Source organism: Pelecanus crispus, chromosome 12 (genome assembly GCF_030463565.1).
Source record: "Pelecanus crispus isolate bPelCri1 chromosome 12, bPelCri1.pri, whole genome shotgun sequence".
Classification (NCBI taxonomy): Eukaryota; Metazoa; Chordata; class Aves; order Pelecaniformes; family Pelecanidae; genus Pelecanus; species Pelecanus crispus.
This window is the reverse complement of record NC_134654.1, coordinates 20,445,030-20,461,948: the sequence shown is the minus strand read 5'-3', so window position 1 is coordinate 20,461,948 and position 16,919 is coordinate 20,445,030. Positions and strand designations below refer to the sequence as shown.

Sequence of the window (16,919 nt, the reverse complement as noted above, 5' to 3'; positions counted from 1 at the left end):
AGCTATGCCCATGTCCTCAGTTTGGAGGCCATCCACAGGTTAAAGGGAGGGGAAGTAGCTAGAGATCAGGTCCTCAACAGATGTAAATCATCATGGTACTAATGGGATCAGGGGAACGACACCAGCTTGCATCAGCTGGGAAATTTGGTCTAAGATTCCAGAGAAGGAGCTTGGACAGCTCCAAGGGTATATAGGGCCACAGTGTCTTCATCTCCTGAATCAGTGTGACTTTATTTGTTCTCATGTCTTCCTGGGTGGGAGAGGTCTGGACCATGGTGCAATGAGATGTTGAGTCCAAGGCTACCAAGGTAGTCTGGGGAGAGAAAGGTCTGAACACACCCAGCTTGCTTCAAGAGGATGCCAACCAGATGGCCTTGGGGAAGAAGAAAAAGGAAACTCAGCTTACCTTTGTTCTTCCTCGAGTTCTTCTTTGGTCATCATTGACTTGTACTGGTTTCCCCTCAGCTTTCCAGGACTGTATTTAAAAGAGAATGTTTCATCTTCAGCTGGAGAGTGGGAGAGCAAGAGACAAAGAGCAAGAGATTGTGTGAGCCAGAGACCTCCCAAGAGCAATGATTAACAGCAGTAGGCTTGTTCCCTTGAGCTTCTCGCCGACCCCTGCTCCCACGCACACAACCTAAACACTATGGCCACCCCGAAAGATTCTTCCACAGTCAGCTCCAGTCTCCAGAAAGCCTGCACAGTGTTGGGGAAGCTGTGTGCATTGTGGTGGAGAGCCACGGTGTTGCTGGCCAGAGGATGGCAGGAGTCTCAGCTGCAGCTAGCACTGGAAACAGCGAGGACTGCTGCGAGCGAGCAGCCCTGCTTGGAAGCAGATACAAGTAAATCCTACAGCACGGGAACCATATGCTATTGCTCTCTTTGGATTCAAAGCCTTGCAGGCCCATCTTGGCTTATCAAGACATGCTAATCCTGCCCTGATTAACTTACAGCATTTTCTGCTTCTCCTCTCCAGACTTGCATTCCTCCTCTCTCCCTTTCCTTGTCTAGGGGCCCTTTCCCATGCTTGGGGCTCATGGATAGTGCCATGAGCAGAGCTGTCCCAGGCCACGCAGCTCAGCAGCTCTCCTGCAGCCCTTGACTGCGAATCCCAGGGCTGCAAACAGAGCTGAGCCAAAGCAGCCCCAGGAGCACCAATGCAGCTGGGTCCAAGTCCCTCTGTCACCAGCCAACAGACCTGAAGAGGAAACTGAGGTCTCCTCCAGGTCTGGGTGCTCTCCTACATGGCTCGCCAGCCTCAGCCCTGTGCTAATTAGAGCACTGAAGCTCATGGACTCTGAGCCAAAGCTGATCCTTTTCCAATCGGATTTTCTTCGACCACTATTTACTTTTAAAAACCTCTCCCCTGCTTTATCTTCCTACAGATGGGAGAAAACAACAGGAGTGGAGGTCAATCCAAAGGGCAGCCCAGGAAGAGCAGCTGCTTCGGGTAGTTGCCTTTATTGGTTATCTGTGGGCTGTTTATCTGTGAGCCTTTATCTCCCAAGGACTGCAGGACTCGGCTGCCTCACGTTGAGCCATCTAGCATTGCTGTTTCCACATCCACCCAGAAACATCTGTTTCCACCAGCCCTGGGGATACTTCTAAGGGGCCCACAAAAAGATGATGTTACTGTATTATCTACATGGTGCTGAAAAATTGCACGTTATCCACAAACCATATATCCAGGATGATACCTCCCAGCACCAGCAAGACCCCCAAGAGTGGTGAAACTCCTGTCTTCTGTGGCAGGAGAGAAAGCCCCAACTTGTACATAACCTAATTCCCTGTCCCCAGCCACCTAGGCAGCCCCTTCCAGTCCTCACCACTGCTACTGCAGGCACCACATTCATGACAGTCTCTCCTCCTCCACCTGCCCAAATGAAAAACATCCCACAGCCCCCCTCCTTCTTTCCTCATACCCAGAAGGATCCAGCATCAGCAGCTTCCCTTTATTTTCCAGCCAATACTCCCTTTAAGAATTTTCTCCCCCTGTCCAGGGTCAACTGCTTGATTTAGCGATTTCTCCAACCCCAAGCTCACGCATGCACTCAGCTGCTGCCAGAACTCTTGCAGACCTTGAGGACCCCTACGCAAAAGGCCTGTCAGAGCCTTATTTTGTAGATGGGGGGTATGGGACTGAGCGTGCTGACTGCTGCAAGGTCACTGCCACTAGCGCACAGAGTGTGCCTGGAGTGATGTTAGTGGGCTGGGAATTTAACAGAAACCTCCTCCCTGCAGATATCCACATTTCCTCCCTCCTCTCTACATCTCTGCATCCCTGATCTTGGGGAGCTTCCCTGGGAAGTCCGGGCAGATTACTGCTCAGTTACTGATCTGGAGTGTTTTTCTAATCCCAAAACACTGTTGGGGCTCCTGGAGGAGCAACGAGGCAAACCCTTTCCCTAGCGTCTTCACAAGTGTCTGAACACAAGCACCCCCATGCTCCAATCCCACAGCCCCAAACATTCAGCTTGGCCATATCCCACTTCCCTCAGCAGGAAAACCCTCCGAATCGGCAGACAAACAAGTCTGGCCAGCTGGAAACAAGCAGTAATGTTGCAGCTTATCAGCCCTTCAGGTAGCTGTAAAAGTGCACGGAAAGAAAATTCAGCTGGCTGCTGCTTTGGGAGATATTAAGGAAGAAAAAAAAAAAAAAAAAAAAAAAAAGGGAAAAAGGGTGTAACATCCTGTTTCTTACCCTGAATCAGAGCAGGAGCCATTTCATTACCTTTGTATAGATTGCCTGATTTCAAGGACAATTAAGAACATTTCCCTCACATGGTTTTCTGCCAAGTAAATTGAGATTTGGGATTTTGCCTGTCCCAAAAAGGGCAGTTTAATTGCCACCCCACCAGAAAAGAATAAGGGAAGAGGGAGGCGAGGAGGCTACCCATCTCCCTGCCCACATGTTGTGGTTAAAAAGCAGCCAGTGTGCAGCTTTGGAAACCACTGGATGTTTTCTGAGCTCAGGAACTTTCTTTGCAGACTGAAAACAAACTTCAGGAAACACATGGAAAAGGGGAGGCTGGGTTTTCACGTGGACAGTGAAAACGCTACAGAAATATGAGGTGACCTACTTACTCAGACCTTCTGTGAGTTCATATTAAAGAAAACATTTGTCTTTCATCTCTCTGCCCTTGCGTTGCCAGCGCCGTGACCCTGGGCTCACAGGGTGAAAGCAGCCCCTTGAGTGCACCTCTGCTCCGAACAGGCTCGCTCCAGCGTGCCCTGCACACGCAGCAAGTACCTGCCTCCTCCCTGCCAGCTCCCCGCCAGCCTGGCTGCCTGAAGCGGGGAGAAGGCTGCTCTTGTGGTTTTGGCCACCATGGCAGCATCCCGGGCTGGTGACAGACTGCCCGTGCCACCCCCGTGTGCCCGAGGGGAATCTCTGTTCGCGGGCTTGCCGGGCAGCAGCTCGGTGGCTTGAGTTGGGCCAGGACCAAGCAATGCACAGGCGAAACGGTGAAGGAAGGAGCGAGGTTTCTCCCCAGCAAAGCCTGGGCAGCACTGTTATTCCCAGCTCACACCGCTCACCTCATCATCATCAAGCTGAGCCATCGCTTTAACCAGTCCCTTTAAAACACCTCAGAAATAGTGTAAATAATTCAGGAGAGGAGTCGGTGGCTGTCTGCAGGAGATGCTTAGGGAGGATGCTGGGGTAGCCACAACCCATGACCAGGGACTGTCATCTCCACCTGCTCCCGAGCCACAGCCACTTCGGGGTGACGCACAGCGCTGCTGGAGCAGCCCTGAAAGAGGGCTGAACCGAAGGAGGCAGACCCTGGCAGAGCAGCGTTACTGAGCATCCATTTGGCAGGATATGTCCATCGTTTCTCAAACCAGGTCTCCCACAGTAACATCCCTGATCACCAGTGCTGCAAGGAAGCCTAAAGGGGTGGAGTAAGTGTCTTTTGGGAACCCTGTCTCCAAAGGCCCCACCTTGCGGGTACAGCACCAGGATTAAAATTTGATTCTCTGTGGCATTAGGCCTCCTGAGCCAGGGGATTGCCACACAGTGCCTTAAAAAGAGCAAGCAGAAAGTGGGGCAGGGAAGAGGAAATGCCCCAAAGTCTCCTGCTGCCCATGGCCACCCCGGGCAGGGGCTCCTGGGGACATCCCAGCATCTCCAGGACTGCTCAGGAGAGCAGAGTCTTCTTCAGACACACACTCTTGCTTGGCACCATCTGTTCCATTTTCTTACAAGTGCAGCAGTTGTCACCCCAATTAGTCAATTAATCATTTTCCAATCAACTAATTGGCTAATCAGTTAAACGGGGCTCTGACTAAAGCCCCTGGAGATCGTCCTGGATGCGAGCAATGAGCTTTTGGGGCAGCTTCTTCACAAAGCTACCCCATGGCAAACAGCCCAGGGGCACCTGGGGAAGTAAATAGCAGCTGCTGCTGGGGTAGGAATTTCCTCTGCATCTCCCAGAGGAAGGAGACCATCCCCAAGCACTCTGGGCTTCAGCCCCTCAGACCCGTCTGTACCCTCCCCGCAGGGTGCTGGCTTGCTCGGCACTCACCATCCTCATCCTCTGGTTCTCTCACCACCAGCTTCTCGTTTTCTGAGTCCGGATCTTCTTCCTGGAGGAGGTAAAAACAGAGCAGCCATGAGGAGAAGGTGCTGTGCTAAATAACCTGTGCTCAACCACGGCACCAGAGCCTGCAGGGCTGGGAGGCAGAGACTGGAGCTCCCGAGACGAGGGCTGGGTACCCCTTTCCGTGCCTCCTTCATGGAATAGGCCAAAATGATGCTCACTAATGAGTGAGGTTCGTTAGCCTGCTTTCTTCTCGCTTGTCAGTGGCGGGGATTTGGCCTTGCTTACTGCACTCCCACCCAAAGCCTGCAAAATGCAAATGCCTCCCCCTAATTGAAGGGATATTAAAGTTTTTAAGAAGACCCTGCTATCCCGGTGTCCCCAGGCACAGCCTTGTGCCCGAGCACCCTCCCGGGCTGGCACCCGCCACCAGCACCCCCTGCGCCCTCCACCCTGCCCCGGGATGTGCAGGGAACTGAGCCACAAGCCACGGGGACTTCTCCTGTGTGCCCTCAGGCCAGGCTTGGACGGACCACCCCAGCACTAGGAAAAGGCAGGTCCCCAGCAAAAGCCACCTTGCAGCCACGGGCCAAGCAGCTGCTTGGAAGCGCAGGAGCACTTGCCAGCCGGGACCAGCGGTGGAAGGCAGCGCTGGGGGGTTCGTGCTGGGACCCTGCCAGGAGCCCTCCCAGCCTCGCCTGGCAGCAACCCCCCCAAGACACCACTGGCTGCTGCCCATGGACCCCCGGCCCCTCGCTCCTCCAAGACACTCCTGCCCACAGGCACCGCGGTGGCACAGCTGATCTCTGGAGCACAGACAGGAGCAGCGACAGCACATTATTTTTTATAAATGCAAAGCAATTTTGGAAGTTTTGTGGGGTTGCTTCCTACAAGCTACAACAAGTTTATCAAGCCCAGATTCCTTCCCCTCGTGGTACACACAGCAGAGAGTCACGCAAACAGCAAACAGGGAGGGAGAGGACTGCTCCAGTGCTGGAGATAAGACAGGGACACATGGCAATGCCCCCACGTACGTGCCTTCCTTGCACAAAGCGCAGCAGCATCCAGCACCCTGGCTGCAAACCCCCATGAGCTAAGCCCGGAGGTCGACAGCACCTCGGAGCACGCATCCTCCTGCATCCTCCCCAGCCCCATGCATTCGATTTGAAGTGATGGGGCTGGTGTGCAAAGGGCAAAGCACATGGGAGAGAGGGGAGGGAGCATGGCAGGGGGAGCCTGGCAAGCCGCCACGCTGTTGAGGACAAGGGAAAAGTCACAGTGAAGGAGACACGAGGGAAACGAAGAGGGTCCGAGAAGGTCCCTGCACAGACCCGAGCGCTGGCTTTTGCAGTGCATGGTTTTAGATAAACTGCTGGAGAGTGGTATGCAGCCCCGACCCAGAACTAGGTTAGTTTGTCATCGGTGAGGAATGCGCATTATTCACAGCCATTTGGCTGCTTCTCTGGCTTCTTCTCGCCACCCTGCTCTCGGGCTCCCCAGAAGGACATGCCGCCGAGACCCCCGCCCTCGGTGGCCACCACTATTTTGGGCCATGCTTCCAAACATGGGCACTTCCTCCCGGGCACCCGGGCTTCCCCCGGGGATGGCTGGAAGTGGGGCAGCAGCCAAAGGAGAGGCCTCAGGGAGGGTGCGGGGAGGGGATGCTCAGCTGGGGACTCGGCCACAAGCCTGGGGCAGTGGTTCCCCATCACATCTGTTTCAACCTGTGAGCCAGGATGCCCCCAGAGAGACACGACCCTGCAGGAACCGGCACAAGAGGGATATTTTAGCCTGTTTCCTGCCCAGGCATTAGGAACTGAGCATTTCTGAGCGTTTAGTGGAAGCAAGAAAGAAATTTGGGTGCCAAGCCTCCAAGAAAGGAAAATATCTTCTCTCCAACCCCGAGGAAGAAACATTTGATGGGAGCAGAGAGGGAGCCACCAGGGATGCCAGGCTGGCAGGCGACAGCAACGTGCTGTGGCCGTGGCTGTGCCAGGAACCCCCTGTTCATGGCAGCCAGTAGCTCACTGCAGCGCAACGTTTTTCTGCTTGGATGGCTTAGAGGCAGATGCCAGCACCTCCCTTCCCCCCGCACTGCAGCCCCGGCCTCGATATCCCCATCCGTCCGCCTTGCTGGGGCTGCTTGCTCCCGCGCACCCATTGCTGCCCCGCTGCCAGAGCCCCCCAGGCCACCTTAGCACGACCCCGCTCACTAACCCCCCACAGGAGCCAGGCATTGCTCCAAGAAGCACAGTTACACCTGGAGCACTGTTTCTCTCTGCTTTAAACAAACCAAGCCATTAAAAACCCACCCAAACACCCCCGGGGGGGAGCACAGCGGGCAAGCTCTGCACCCCCTCCCCAAATGGCCACTGCTACCCTGGGACAATGTCCCATCAATGCAGAGACACCAGCACACTGTTCGCTGTGCCACCCTCCCCAGGCTGGCTCTCCCTCCCACGCACCTCTGCCTTGCTGGAAAGCGCTGCATGGCCGCATCCATCCTCCACTTGTCCCATGTGCCCGAGGCTGGACCCAGGTGAGGCACCCAAAGGTGGGATCTGGAAAGAGGCAAAAGCTTTGAGCACAAACGCCCCCGAGCCCTCCCCATGCTCAACCAACCAGCCCCAGCAGCATCAGCACACATGGACAGATGTCCGGACGCGGCCGGCAGCCCGCCTTGCCCCAGTGCCTGAGCCCATGCTGCCTCCAATCCACGTGCCGAGCCATGGCATGACTGCTGGAGTGAGGAACACCAGTGACCTTCAGTGCCCAGCCCCGGAGCCCAGATTTGGAGCTCATGAGCTGCCCCCTGTGGCAGCCCCAGCCTGCGGGACCAGGACCCTTGCAAGGAGCCATCGGCGAGGGGGAGCAGCTCGGCCAGCACCGGGCTCTGCTGCCCGGGTGTCCTGGCAGGGCTGGAGGCAGCTGCCCGGGATGCTGATGCGGCAGATCAGGGCTAGCAGGAGGGGAGAGGAGAGGAACAGCACAGTGTGCTCAGTTTGTTAACGCTTGCAGGGCCTGCTCTGCCAGCTGCCCGGGATGCTGATGCGGCAGATCAGGGCTAGCAGGAGGGGAGAGGAGAGGAACAGCACAGTGTGCTCAGTTTGTTAACGCTTGCAGGGCCTGCTCTGCCAGCTGCCCTCTCCATCGCAGGGTAATACCCCCTTGAAACCTCGTCCCCCTGCTGCAATCCCAGAGATGGGGCTTCCCTGCCCTCTTGGCCCCACATCAGCTTTGAACACAGACTGACCTTGACCCCCACGCAAAGCCTCCCTTCCCCTACCCTCTCCCAGCCCAAATGCTTCTCAGCTGAACCTTTCCCTGCTGCACCGCGAGGGCGGCTGTGGAGGAGGATACGCGTGGGCAGGGAGCGGGGACATCGCGTCCATTGGCCTTGCAGCGAAAATACCAGTGCCGGGCTGGGAGCAGCCTCCAGGCTGGCTTGAAAAACGGTCAGCAGGGACAAAACCCCCACCCCAAGCCTGGATGTGCCTGCAGCCCCTGCCAGCCGGGACAGCATCCCAACAGCCCCAGGAAGCCTGCCCCAGATTTCAGGGCTCCTCAGCCCTACCGTGGCCGGTGGATGCTGCTGTGCCGGTTCCCCTCGCAGCCGTGGGGTAAGAGCAGCTGAGCCGGGGGCTGCTGTGCCCCAGGCATGGGATGCTCTGCAAAAGCAGGGCAGCATTCTGCAGCCAAAAAACGGAGGGGGAAGGTGTTGGGGCAATGTTGGGAGACTTGACAACCAAAGAGGATACTATGGCACCGCAGGCACTGCTCTCCTATACGAAACAGAGCCCAGGGGCAATACAGAGGGACTGTTCCGAATGGTGGGGAGCGAGGGAAGCATGGACCAAGGCCAGACAGCAGCAGGAGCTGCTGGAGAAACAGGGACCAAAGTGCTCCAGCTGCCAGCCCGCAAGCCAACATCTCTCCACAGTTGCACGCCGAACAAGAAAGCCTCCCCGCAGGAAAAGAAAAGGGCAATAAGAAGCACTGCAGGGAGACTGCGCACGTCATTATCCGGGAGCATCTGGAGGAGACTTGACACGGGCTGCCCAGGCCAGCTGCTGCGGCAAACAAAGATCATGTTGCCACTGGCATCGGCAAGGGGACACGTTCGGCAGCAGCTGCCTGGCCCGGAGGCCACATGGGGTGGGGAACCTGCCCTACACTCCCTGCCTGCTCCTGCTTGCGGGCAGGGTGGACCCAGCCCACTTCACAGCACATCCCGTGCCTGCTGACGTCCAAGTCTTACCTCTGCACAGCTTGCCAGGGGCTTTGGAAAGCCCAGCGCCTGCCACCGCAGGGTTAAAATCCAACAAGTCATTTACCTTAAATACCAGTGCAGCAATACATCTGTCCTGGCTTTTGGCAGCTCTTGGCTTTGGAGCTGAAGCATTTGTTGAATCATCAGAAACACGTTTTTGCCCTTCAGCTTTCACAGCCAACAAGCGAGACGCCCGCGCATGGAGCTGAGTCAGGAGCGAGGACAAGACCCCCAGGGACATTTTGGGCATGGGCAGCCCCAACCACAGACAGCCCCAAGTTACCCAGAGGAAGATGGCTCAGACGCAGGAGCTTGGCGTTGTCCCCCAAAAAGCCTCCCTCGTGGCTCTGCTGCTGTGTGAGCCCTCTCCCACCCGTACAGAAGGAGGCCAGGCTCCCCATCACGGCATCATCTGCTTTTCAGCTCGTTTCTGGACATTTCCTCCCCGCTTCCTCCATCCCCGGCGCAAACCCCTCTGAGCAATGGGTTTCCCTTCTCAGAAGGGACTCGAGGAGCTCATGGGGCTGGTGTGTTCCTCTCCCTGTCCTCAGTCATAGGGACAGCCCCAGCATCTATGGACAGGACCGGGACAAATGAGTGCCCCGCTCCAGCTCCGGGAAAAGGGAAGATCCCAGGCTGCAAAGTAGGGGGAGAAAATTGTCTTGGATTAAACTCCTGGGCCCTGTGTGTTGCCATTTATGGCTGCACTTTCTGCTCCAAGCCTGATGCAAGATGTTGCAAGAGGGAAAGAAAGCAGACAGAAGACAGACAGCCAGAAAGAGAAAAGCTGGGAGGAAAAGGGGAAGGAAGAAGCCTTTAAAAAAAGAATAAATAATAATGTTGGGCAGAGTTTAGCAAAGCAAAGCAGCTGCTACATTGGCAGCTCCCCTTCACCCCATCGCTGGGGCTCTCCATCCTCCCACCAGACAGAGAAGCAGCTGCTACAGAAGGAGAGTGGTTTTCCTGCCCCGGGCGACGGTCCTGCCTCTTGCAGAGGCAGCGCTTCGCAGGTCTGACCCCTGCCCAGACCCCCGCATCTGCTCCCACCAGTCCCCCCGCCACCGCTGCGGGCAAGGATGAGCCCGAGAGCGGCCAGAGCCCCGCTGAAGCTCCGGAGCCATCCCGCCCCTGGCGAGGGGGCAGGCAGCACCAGGTCTCATTAGGAAAACACAGGTGCGTCCCACAGCAGGGTGAGGAAGTCCCGGCTCAGCAGCACCCGTCCCCACAGGCAGTGTAACGCTCCAGTGCAGCACCCCCAGCAGTGCACCCAGCCAGCTCATCTCGTGCTCTCCCCTTTTTGCTCTGGCCTCTGGTGAGCAAATGCCACAGGCACTAACACTGGGACATCTCCTGCTGCCACGGATGGGCCAGGCGGCATCCTTGGGCAGGGAGCAGGGGCGGGCAAAGCCTGCCCTCGCCTTGAGGTCTTACCCAGCGGCTGTTCATGTGGGTGGGCACTTCAGAAGGCAAAGAGTCCTCGTGGCCTCTGCTCCAGCAGCGCACCGGCTCTGGGCAGGCTCCCGGGGCCGTACCCAGCCCAGAAGGGACTGAGCAGCAGCCTGACCTCCCCAACCCACTGTAGGGGACACAATGTAAAGCCCAACGCAACCATGCCCCACACCATGTCCCAGCACCAGCCCTGTGCTCCAACCCCACAACTGGGACGGAGGGGAGGGCACGACACGCGCACAGGGTCCCCGGGGGCGTGACGCACGTCCTGCCTTGCTTCCCAATTTGCAGACACTGCAAGAGATGATGCATTCATTATCGGCACAGACTGCACAGGGTGAGAGCCAGGGCACATCCGAGCAGTTACGGGTCTGGCAGAAGAGCCCTGCATCCCACTGGCAGGGGCCTGGGCTGCTGCCAAGGCTGCGACAAGGGGTAGCACATCACCGCATCCCTCCCCACCGTGCTGCGGGACGGCAGAGCTCTTGCCCCAGCCCTGCAGCAGCATGGAGGCAGCCTGCACAGCCGCCAATTAAAGCCACGCTAATTAGACACCCTCTCCCCTCCGGCACTGGGAAGACAGGCAGCAGGCATTAGAGGGGGAGATGCTGACTTCTTAAATTTAAAGAGTCCCTGCTGGGAGCTGGGTGGTTTGTGCTTCTGCTGCCTGGTGTGTCCAGGCGTGCTGGGAGCCCCCAGAAAGGCGCAGGTGGGGTGGGGGGCACAGGGGAAAGGTGACGGGAGCTTTGCAGAAGAGGCAGGTGACATCCCCTTTCTGCCTTTGCTGTCCGGGTGACAGCACAGCATGCTGTCCTGGCCAGGCAGGGTTTGCATGACTTTCCCTGGCCGGGCCGAGCTGGGCAGCTCCAAATGCGAGGCCCCCCCTTGCCAGATCACCTCCAGAGCTGTCCCCTCTCTCCCTGCTGTCACCCACTTGACCCTGCTCTGCTTGAAGCCACCAGCTGTGGTTAACCCTTGGCAAACCAGCCAGGCTGCCGTGCTGGCAGAGAGCCTGGCATTGCCCACTCGCCCTCCCCGTCCCCAGAGTGTCCTGGCCAGGATGGCATCCCAGCAGTGGCTCTGGACCACCACGGAAAACCCTGCCCCGTCGCTTCCATCTGCCATTTCCACAACAGAAATACTCATTAGAGAATTGAAGTTTGCTGACTGTTTCTTGCAAGAACAAGACTCGGCAGCCCCAGCAATGCTGCAGTTCCCACCCAACAGCTTTTCATTAGGGGATCGCTTTGACAGCACTGCCTCATCCGTTAACGAGCTGGGGATGAGAACAGACAGCGACACACTAATTAACTTCTTTTCAGTGATGGGAGCCAGCAGAGACAAGGGGAACCTCTACCAGCAGTTAATGGAAACGAGGACTCCTGGACTCCTTTCCCTGCTCTGCCACTGCTTTATTCTATAGCCGTGGGCACAATGCTGCAACAGCCCGTTCCTCCCAGCGAGGGGCAGGGAAGCCTCGACCCACACTGATTTTAGCAGCCAGTTGCACATCACAGGCTGCCCTGGCAGGAGGTGGGAGCAAGAGGGAGGCTGAGCCACACAGCTGCCCCAGCTCAGGGTGCTCAGCAGACGCTGGCTTGCATGGGCAGGGAGAAGGGAAGGAAGCAGCGGGGTGCACAGCTCCAGCCAGCCATTAAACACACCAAGGCTGCTCTCCCTGAGCGGGTTCATCCATCAGCATTTTGGTTGAGTGGTTAATGGCCGCAGTGAATCTGAACCAGCCCGGTGCAGTACATGCTGAGCAAACAGGGCGGGGGGGAGAAAGGAGAAAAAAAAAAAAAAAAGGAAAGAAAGCTCTCTGAGTGCCAAGCACACCCTCTGCTTGCTGATGTACTGAGTCAACCAAGAAGCCCTGAGCCTGCAGCAGCCCTGATGCTGCTGGGAGCCCGCAGCCGAGCGGGCAGCGTCTGGGAGCCTTGTCTGCTGAGTCACATCAGGGGACCGCAGCCCTCAGCCGAGCCAAGGCAGGTTTGATAGGGCGCATTTCCAGCAGCACCTGCCTGCAAAGCACTCGCTGCTCTGCCCAAGGCCAGTCCCATCTGCGCCTGTAACAACTGCTGGGCTTTGGCCTAAGCGGTGCTGGAGGAGAAAGATGAAGCAACTTTGAGGATATTTGCAGGGAGCAAAACGAGGGAACCCAGGGGAGACTCTGCAGTGCTGTGGATGGTCTCCCCGACTCTGCCCGCAGGATCAGCCCCTGGACCAGCGGCCTGGGTGCTGCTCCCTGCTCACACGTGTGTGGTGCTTGCTGGAAATGCACGTACTCCCTCCGCCGTGCCACCCAGCACCGCCAGCCCCAGACAGGCATCCTGCGCCGAGTGGTCCTGGCAGCTACAAGATCATGCGTGGGCCAGCACTCCCAAACACTTATTCAGCAGTGAGAAACATCCCTCCCCCTTCCCCCTGCTCTCAATCACCACGCAGATCGCAGCCACTGCCTGGTCCCCATCCTTCCTGAAGACATGTTGCTCAGGTCCAGGGTGACTTGCCCTGCCTTGCTCCTGCAATGAGGTGACCATTCCCAGGACGAAAAACTGGCCACAACCCTACTCACAGGGCCCAGCCAGGCTTCTGGAGGACACAAGACTCCCTGTGCCTTGAGTAAGGGCTCGCCTCCAGGCATGCAAAACCCTGTTATCACACTGTGCTCAAGCAGGGATAAAAGAGATGAGCCCATCTCTGAAGGCAATAAGCATTGCAGCAGTGCCTGTTCAAAGTAATCAGGACTGAAGAGCAGCCAGAGGGGAGGAGAAACATTCCCAAGAAGACTCAAGCTAGTGAGACGGCAGAGGAACCCATGAGCTCTGGCAGAACTGGGCACAGCCATCTGTCCCGACAGGGTGCTGCACTTCATCAGAGAGCGCTGGGTGCGCCCCGGGCCCCACAGCAGCTCTGGCTGGGTGGCCAGCTTTGCTGCCGAGCTAGCCCAGCCAGAACCCAGCCAGCTAATGGCAGCCCAGGGGCTCTCCAGCTTTACAAAGGTCCTGGTACTCAAAGGCACCAATAAATCACGCGGCAGAGGGACAGATGCGGCTTCCAGGATGCTGGGATGAGGGAGGGGGCTAGCTCGAGAGCGGTACCCACGGCCAAGGGGTGCCGGGAAGGGGAGAGAGAGCGCTCTGAGGCTCAGAAACGATGAGGGGAGGTGAGGAGGAACACAGGAGGCAGAACCACGTCGCAGCCCCAAGAGCGGGTCAGGGCTCACCCCTGGGCGTTGCAGAGCATCACGGTAAGGAGGGGGGTGCACAACCCCCTGGGACTTGCCCAAGGCTGTCCAGTGAGTCAGTGGTGATGCTTTCCAAGGCGAGGGCTGTCTGCGCACTGCCCAGCAGCCTGGATACTGTCGCTGAGGATTACAAATACTGCTAATAATAGCCAACAGGCGCCTGGGCCCCAGGCCTGCGCTCCCCAGCTGAAACACACTGCCTGCACACAGACGACGCACCACTCCTGGATTTCGGAGCCACCCCATTACTCACTTCCCCCCATTGGGACAAGGGGCCGCCCTGGGAGAAAGCCACCAACACTGTGAGTTGAGGCACCTTGCGCTGTCACCGAGTCCCATCCAAGCCAGGCAAGAGCAGAGCAAGCTCTTTCCACAGATGCTGGGTCGCCCTTTTATTTTTAAACAAGATCCGGTGCTGGAGGAGGATTTGCCAGGCGTTTATAGACACGGCTGCTCCCCCAGCCCCCCCAGTTCAGCCAGGGGTCAGCGTCCTGCTGGGGTTGGGAGGGAGGGGGACGCCAGTCCCTTCCCCGGGGCAGGCAAGGAGAGCCGGCCGGGGACAGCGTAAGGGAACCCTGCGCTGGCAAGGGGACAGTTTGCTGCAGCCCACAGAAAGAGGATGCAGATGGGAAGAATAAACACACACGCGCGCCCCCAGCACCTGGATTAGCTCTTGGGAGAAGAGCTGATCTTCTTCCCCTGGGAAGGGGCTGGATGTGCAGACAGGAGAGGCTCACACAGGTGAACGCTTCTCTTCCCTTAAATCTTCACTCTCTTGATTATTTTTAAAAGCATACCTTAGGGGGCAGTGGTGGAAAGGAGCCCGAAACACGCCCCCACCGCTGCCGCCCTCGGGGACAAGGGGCTTGTCCCCACCCCGAGGGCAGCCCCCGGCTTTTGCCGGGACCTCCCGTGTTGGGGGGGCAAACGCGGGCGCCGCGCTCCCGCCCGCGGCCCCCAGCCCCTCCCGCGGGGACGGGGGCAGCCGGGAAGGGACGCTGCGGGATGGGGGGGTCGGCACCGGCTGCGGGGACCCCAGCGGGCCCGGGGCACGGGGAGAGGCTCCGCAGGGAGCCGGCCTTACCTTGCTCTCCGCATCCTCCCGCTGCCCGGGCTCCCGGGGCTCGGCGGGCGGCTGCCGGGGGATGCTCTCGGCCGCCGCGGGGCTGGGCTCGGCCGCGGGGCCCGGCTCCGCCGCCCGCTGCTCGCCAGCCGCCTCCTTCCCCTCCTCGCCCGCCCCGACCTCCTCCACCGGCACCCGGCCCCCCTCGTCCTCCGGCCCCTCGGCCGCTCCCGCCGCCTCCGGCGCCGCCGCTTCGCCCCCGGGGCCGCCCTCCCGGGCCGGCTCCGCCGCCGCCGGCTCCCGGGGCCGCTCCGCCGCCCGCTCCCCCGCGCCTCCCCGCAGCCTCACGAAGACGGAGGCGAGGACGAGGGCCAGGACGGTGAAGAGCAGCGAGACGGCCAGGTACAAGTCCACGGCCACGTCCATCCTGCCCTGCCGCCGGAGCCCGCCCGACCCGACTGCGCGGCCGCCGAGGGTGCGCGGCCAGCCCGCTCGGCCTGCGGCGGGGCTGGGCAGGCTCTCAGCCGGCTTTACCCGGCGTCATCTGCCTGGGCCCTGCCCACAGCCCCGGCCCCCCCTCTCCCCGGCCTCGGCACCCACCTCCCGCACGGAGCCGGCAGCCAGAGCGATCCCCCCCGCCCGCCGGGGACGCACAGCCGCAGCCACGGGCGGGATTTGGGCAAGGGGGGACCGGGCGAGGAAGGCTGCCCGCAGGCAGCCCGGCTCTGCCTGATGCGAGCGTCTGGCTCCGGACAGGAGGATCTTTCGTTAGACGCTGCCCTATATCCAGAAAGTCATTCCCAAACCGTTCTGCACGCACACTTGTGTCACGTGTAACTGTTTGACTTGGAAAGGTCTCCTCTGTCTCCTGCCTGCTCGCAGCAGGCACCCACAGCTCGGTGAGCTCTGTGCAGGTTGGGGCATCAGCTGGCCTCCATGTAGTGCTTAATGAGCATCTGCACCTCGTTAGCCCTCGGCTGAGCAGTGGAGGTGCTGGCGGGGCAAAGGAAGGCTGTCCTGACGCCCCCCAATGAAGAGCATCTGGCAGCACACCTACGCCAAGCTTCAGAGCATCGCTCCACCTTCCCCAGGAGCTGTGGGTGATATCGGTGGCACGTTTGTGCCATAAACTGCTGTCAGGCCCACCAGGTAAGTGCGTGCTGAAAGTAGCTGGGCTGCCAGAGCCTCCCCCCAGGCACCTTGCTGCTGGGGCGTCTGAAAAGCAGGAGGCTCAAAGAACGGGATGTGCCCAGAAGCCATCACAAGCTGCCAAGGACACTGGCCAAGGGGTTGTCAGGTCCTTCCAGACTCTGCCACCAAGGATTTCCTGCCTCTTGAGACTGCTGGGAGGATTAGCCAACCTTTTACAGAGCAGGCTGAAATTAGAAGGCCTAAGCTATTCCTGCCAGGGTAAAACCAGCATGCAGCTTTCTCCCAGCTGTGTGCGAGGGGGGCAGACATGGGAATCCGCTCCCAAAGTTTCCCCCAGGGAAAAGGTTTTAGAGATATCTCCGGGAGCAGAGATTTTTATTGACTGGCTAAAAATGAAACATGAACAAAGATGGGATTAAATCCCCGGGGTGGGAGGAAGGAAGTGAAGCCATGATCCTCACTGTGGTTTGTCTTTATTGGTAATCCTATCAGGCAGGCAATCATTAGCGTATGGATAATTGTATTCTTAGTAACAACCAACCATGGTACTTATCTTCCCTTCTCCTGCACAGCTTTGCATTTCCTGGCCCCAGATCATCAGAGCTGCTCTAGAGCTCAGCCAAAACATCCAGAGACTGGTAGCATCGCAGCACTGTTTTGTTCAGCATCTTTTTTGATGTATATTTGGTCCCTTCTTCTCCCTTCCTGTCCAAATCCACTCTTTAGCTTGGTGAAGCTACTGGCTTCCGAAAGTTTGACCCGCTAGATTGAAGGGTCAAAGCACGAGGGATGTGACAGCCAGGACTGCTCCACCAGATCAATACAAAGGGGTATAAATAGGTCTGGAGTACAGCGAGACTGAAATTCTCTCTCAAGCAGCTTCTGGAAGACCCTTCCAGGGGCAGAAGGAGCAAAGAGCCTCAGCTGAAGGGTTTATGGCAAAGCCTGTCTGACAGGACAGGGTGATTGTTGATTAGAGCCTGGCACAGCCTGGGGTATATGATACATTGCTTTGTGTTTTGGGAGGCAGTTTGGGAATGAGCAGTTAATCAGGTTTGTTTGTTTTTATTCTGTTTTTTAAAGTAACCTCAGAGGTGAGCTGACCACCTGCAGTAGCCACAAAGGCATCGTCCCAAATCCAGTGTACCACTTGCTTTCGGAGACCTCCCCTGAACCCTGGAAATTGCTCACAGCTAG

At 58.2% G+C, this 16,919-nt stretch overlaps 1 protein-coding gene across 1 annotated transcript in view; it reads right to left on the bottom strand.

Annotated features, from left to right (window-relative positions):
- Positions 1-14,996, bottom strand: part of MXRA7 (matrix remodeling associated 7) — a 29,334-nt gene extending 14,338 nt beyond the window's left edge. The window contains exons 1-3 of the mRNA XM_075719759.1: positions 14,592-14,996; positions 4,527-4,587; positions 407-506 (exon numbers count right to left, since the gene is read on the bottom strand). Coding sequence (XP_075575874.1) covers positions 407-506; positions 4,527-4,587; positions 14,592-14,996 — 566 coding nt within the window. The remainder of the gene's footprint in view (positions 1-406; positions 507-4,526; positions 4,588-14,591) is intronic.
- Positions 14,997-16,919: the final 1,923 nt, after the last annotated feature.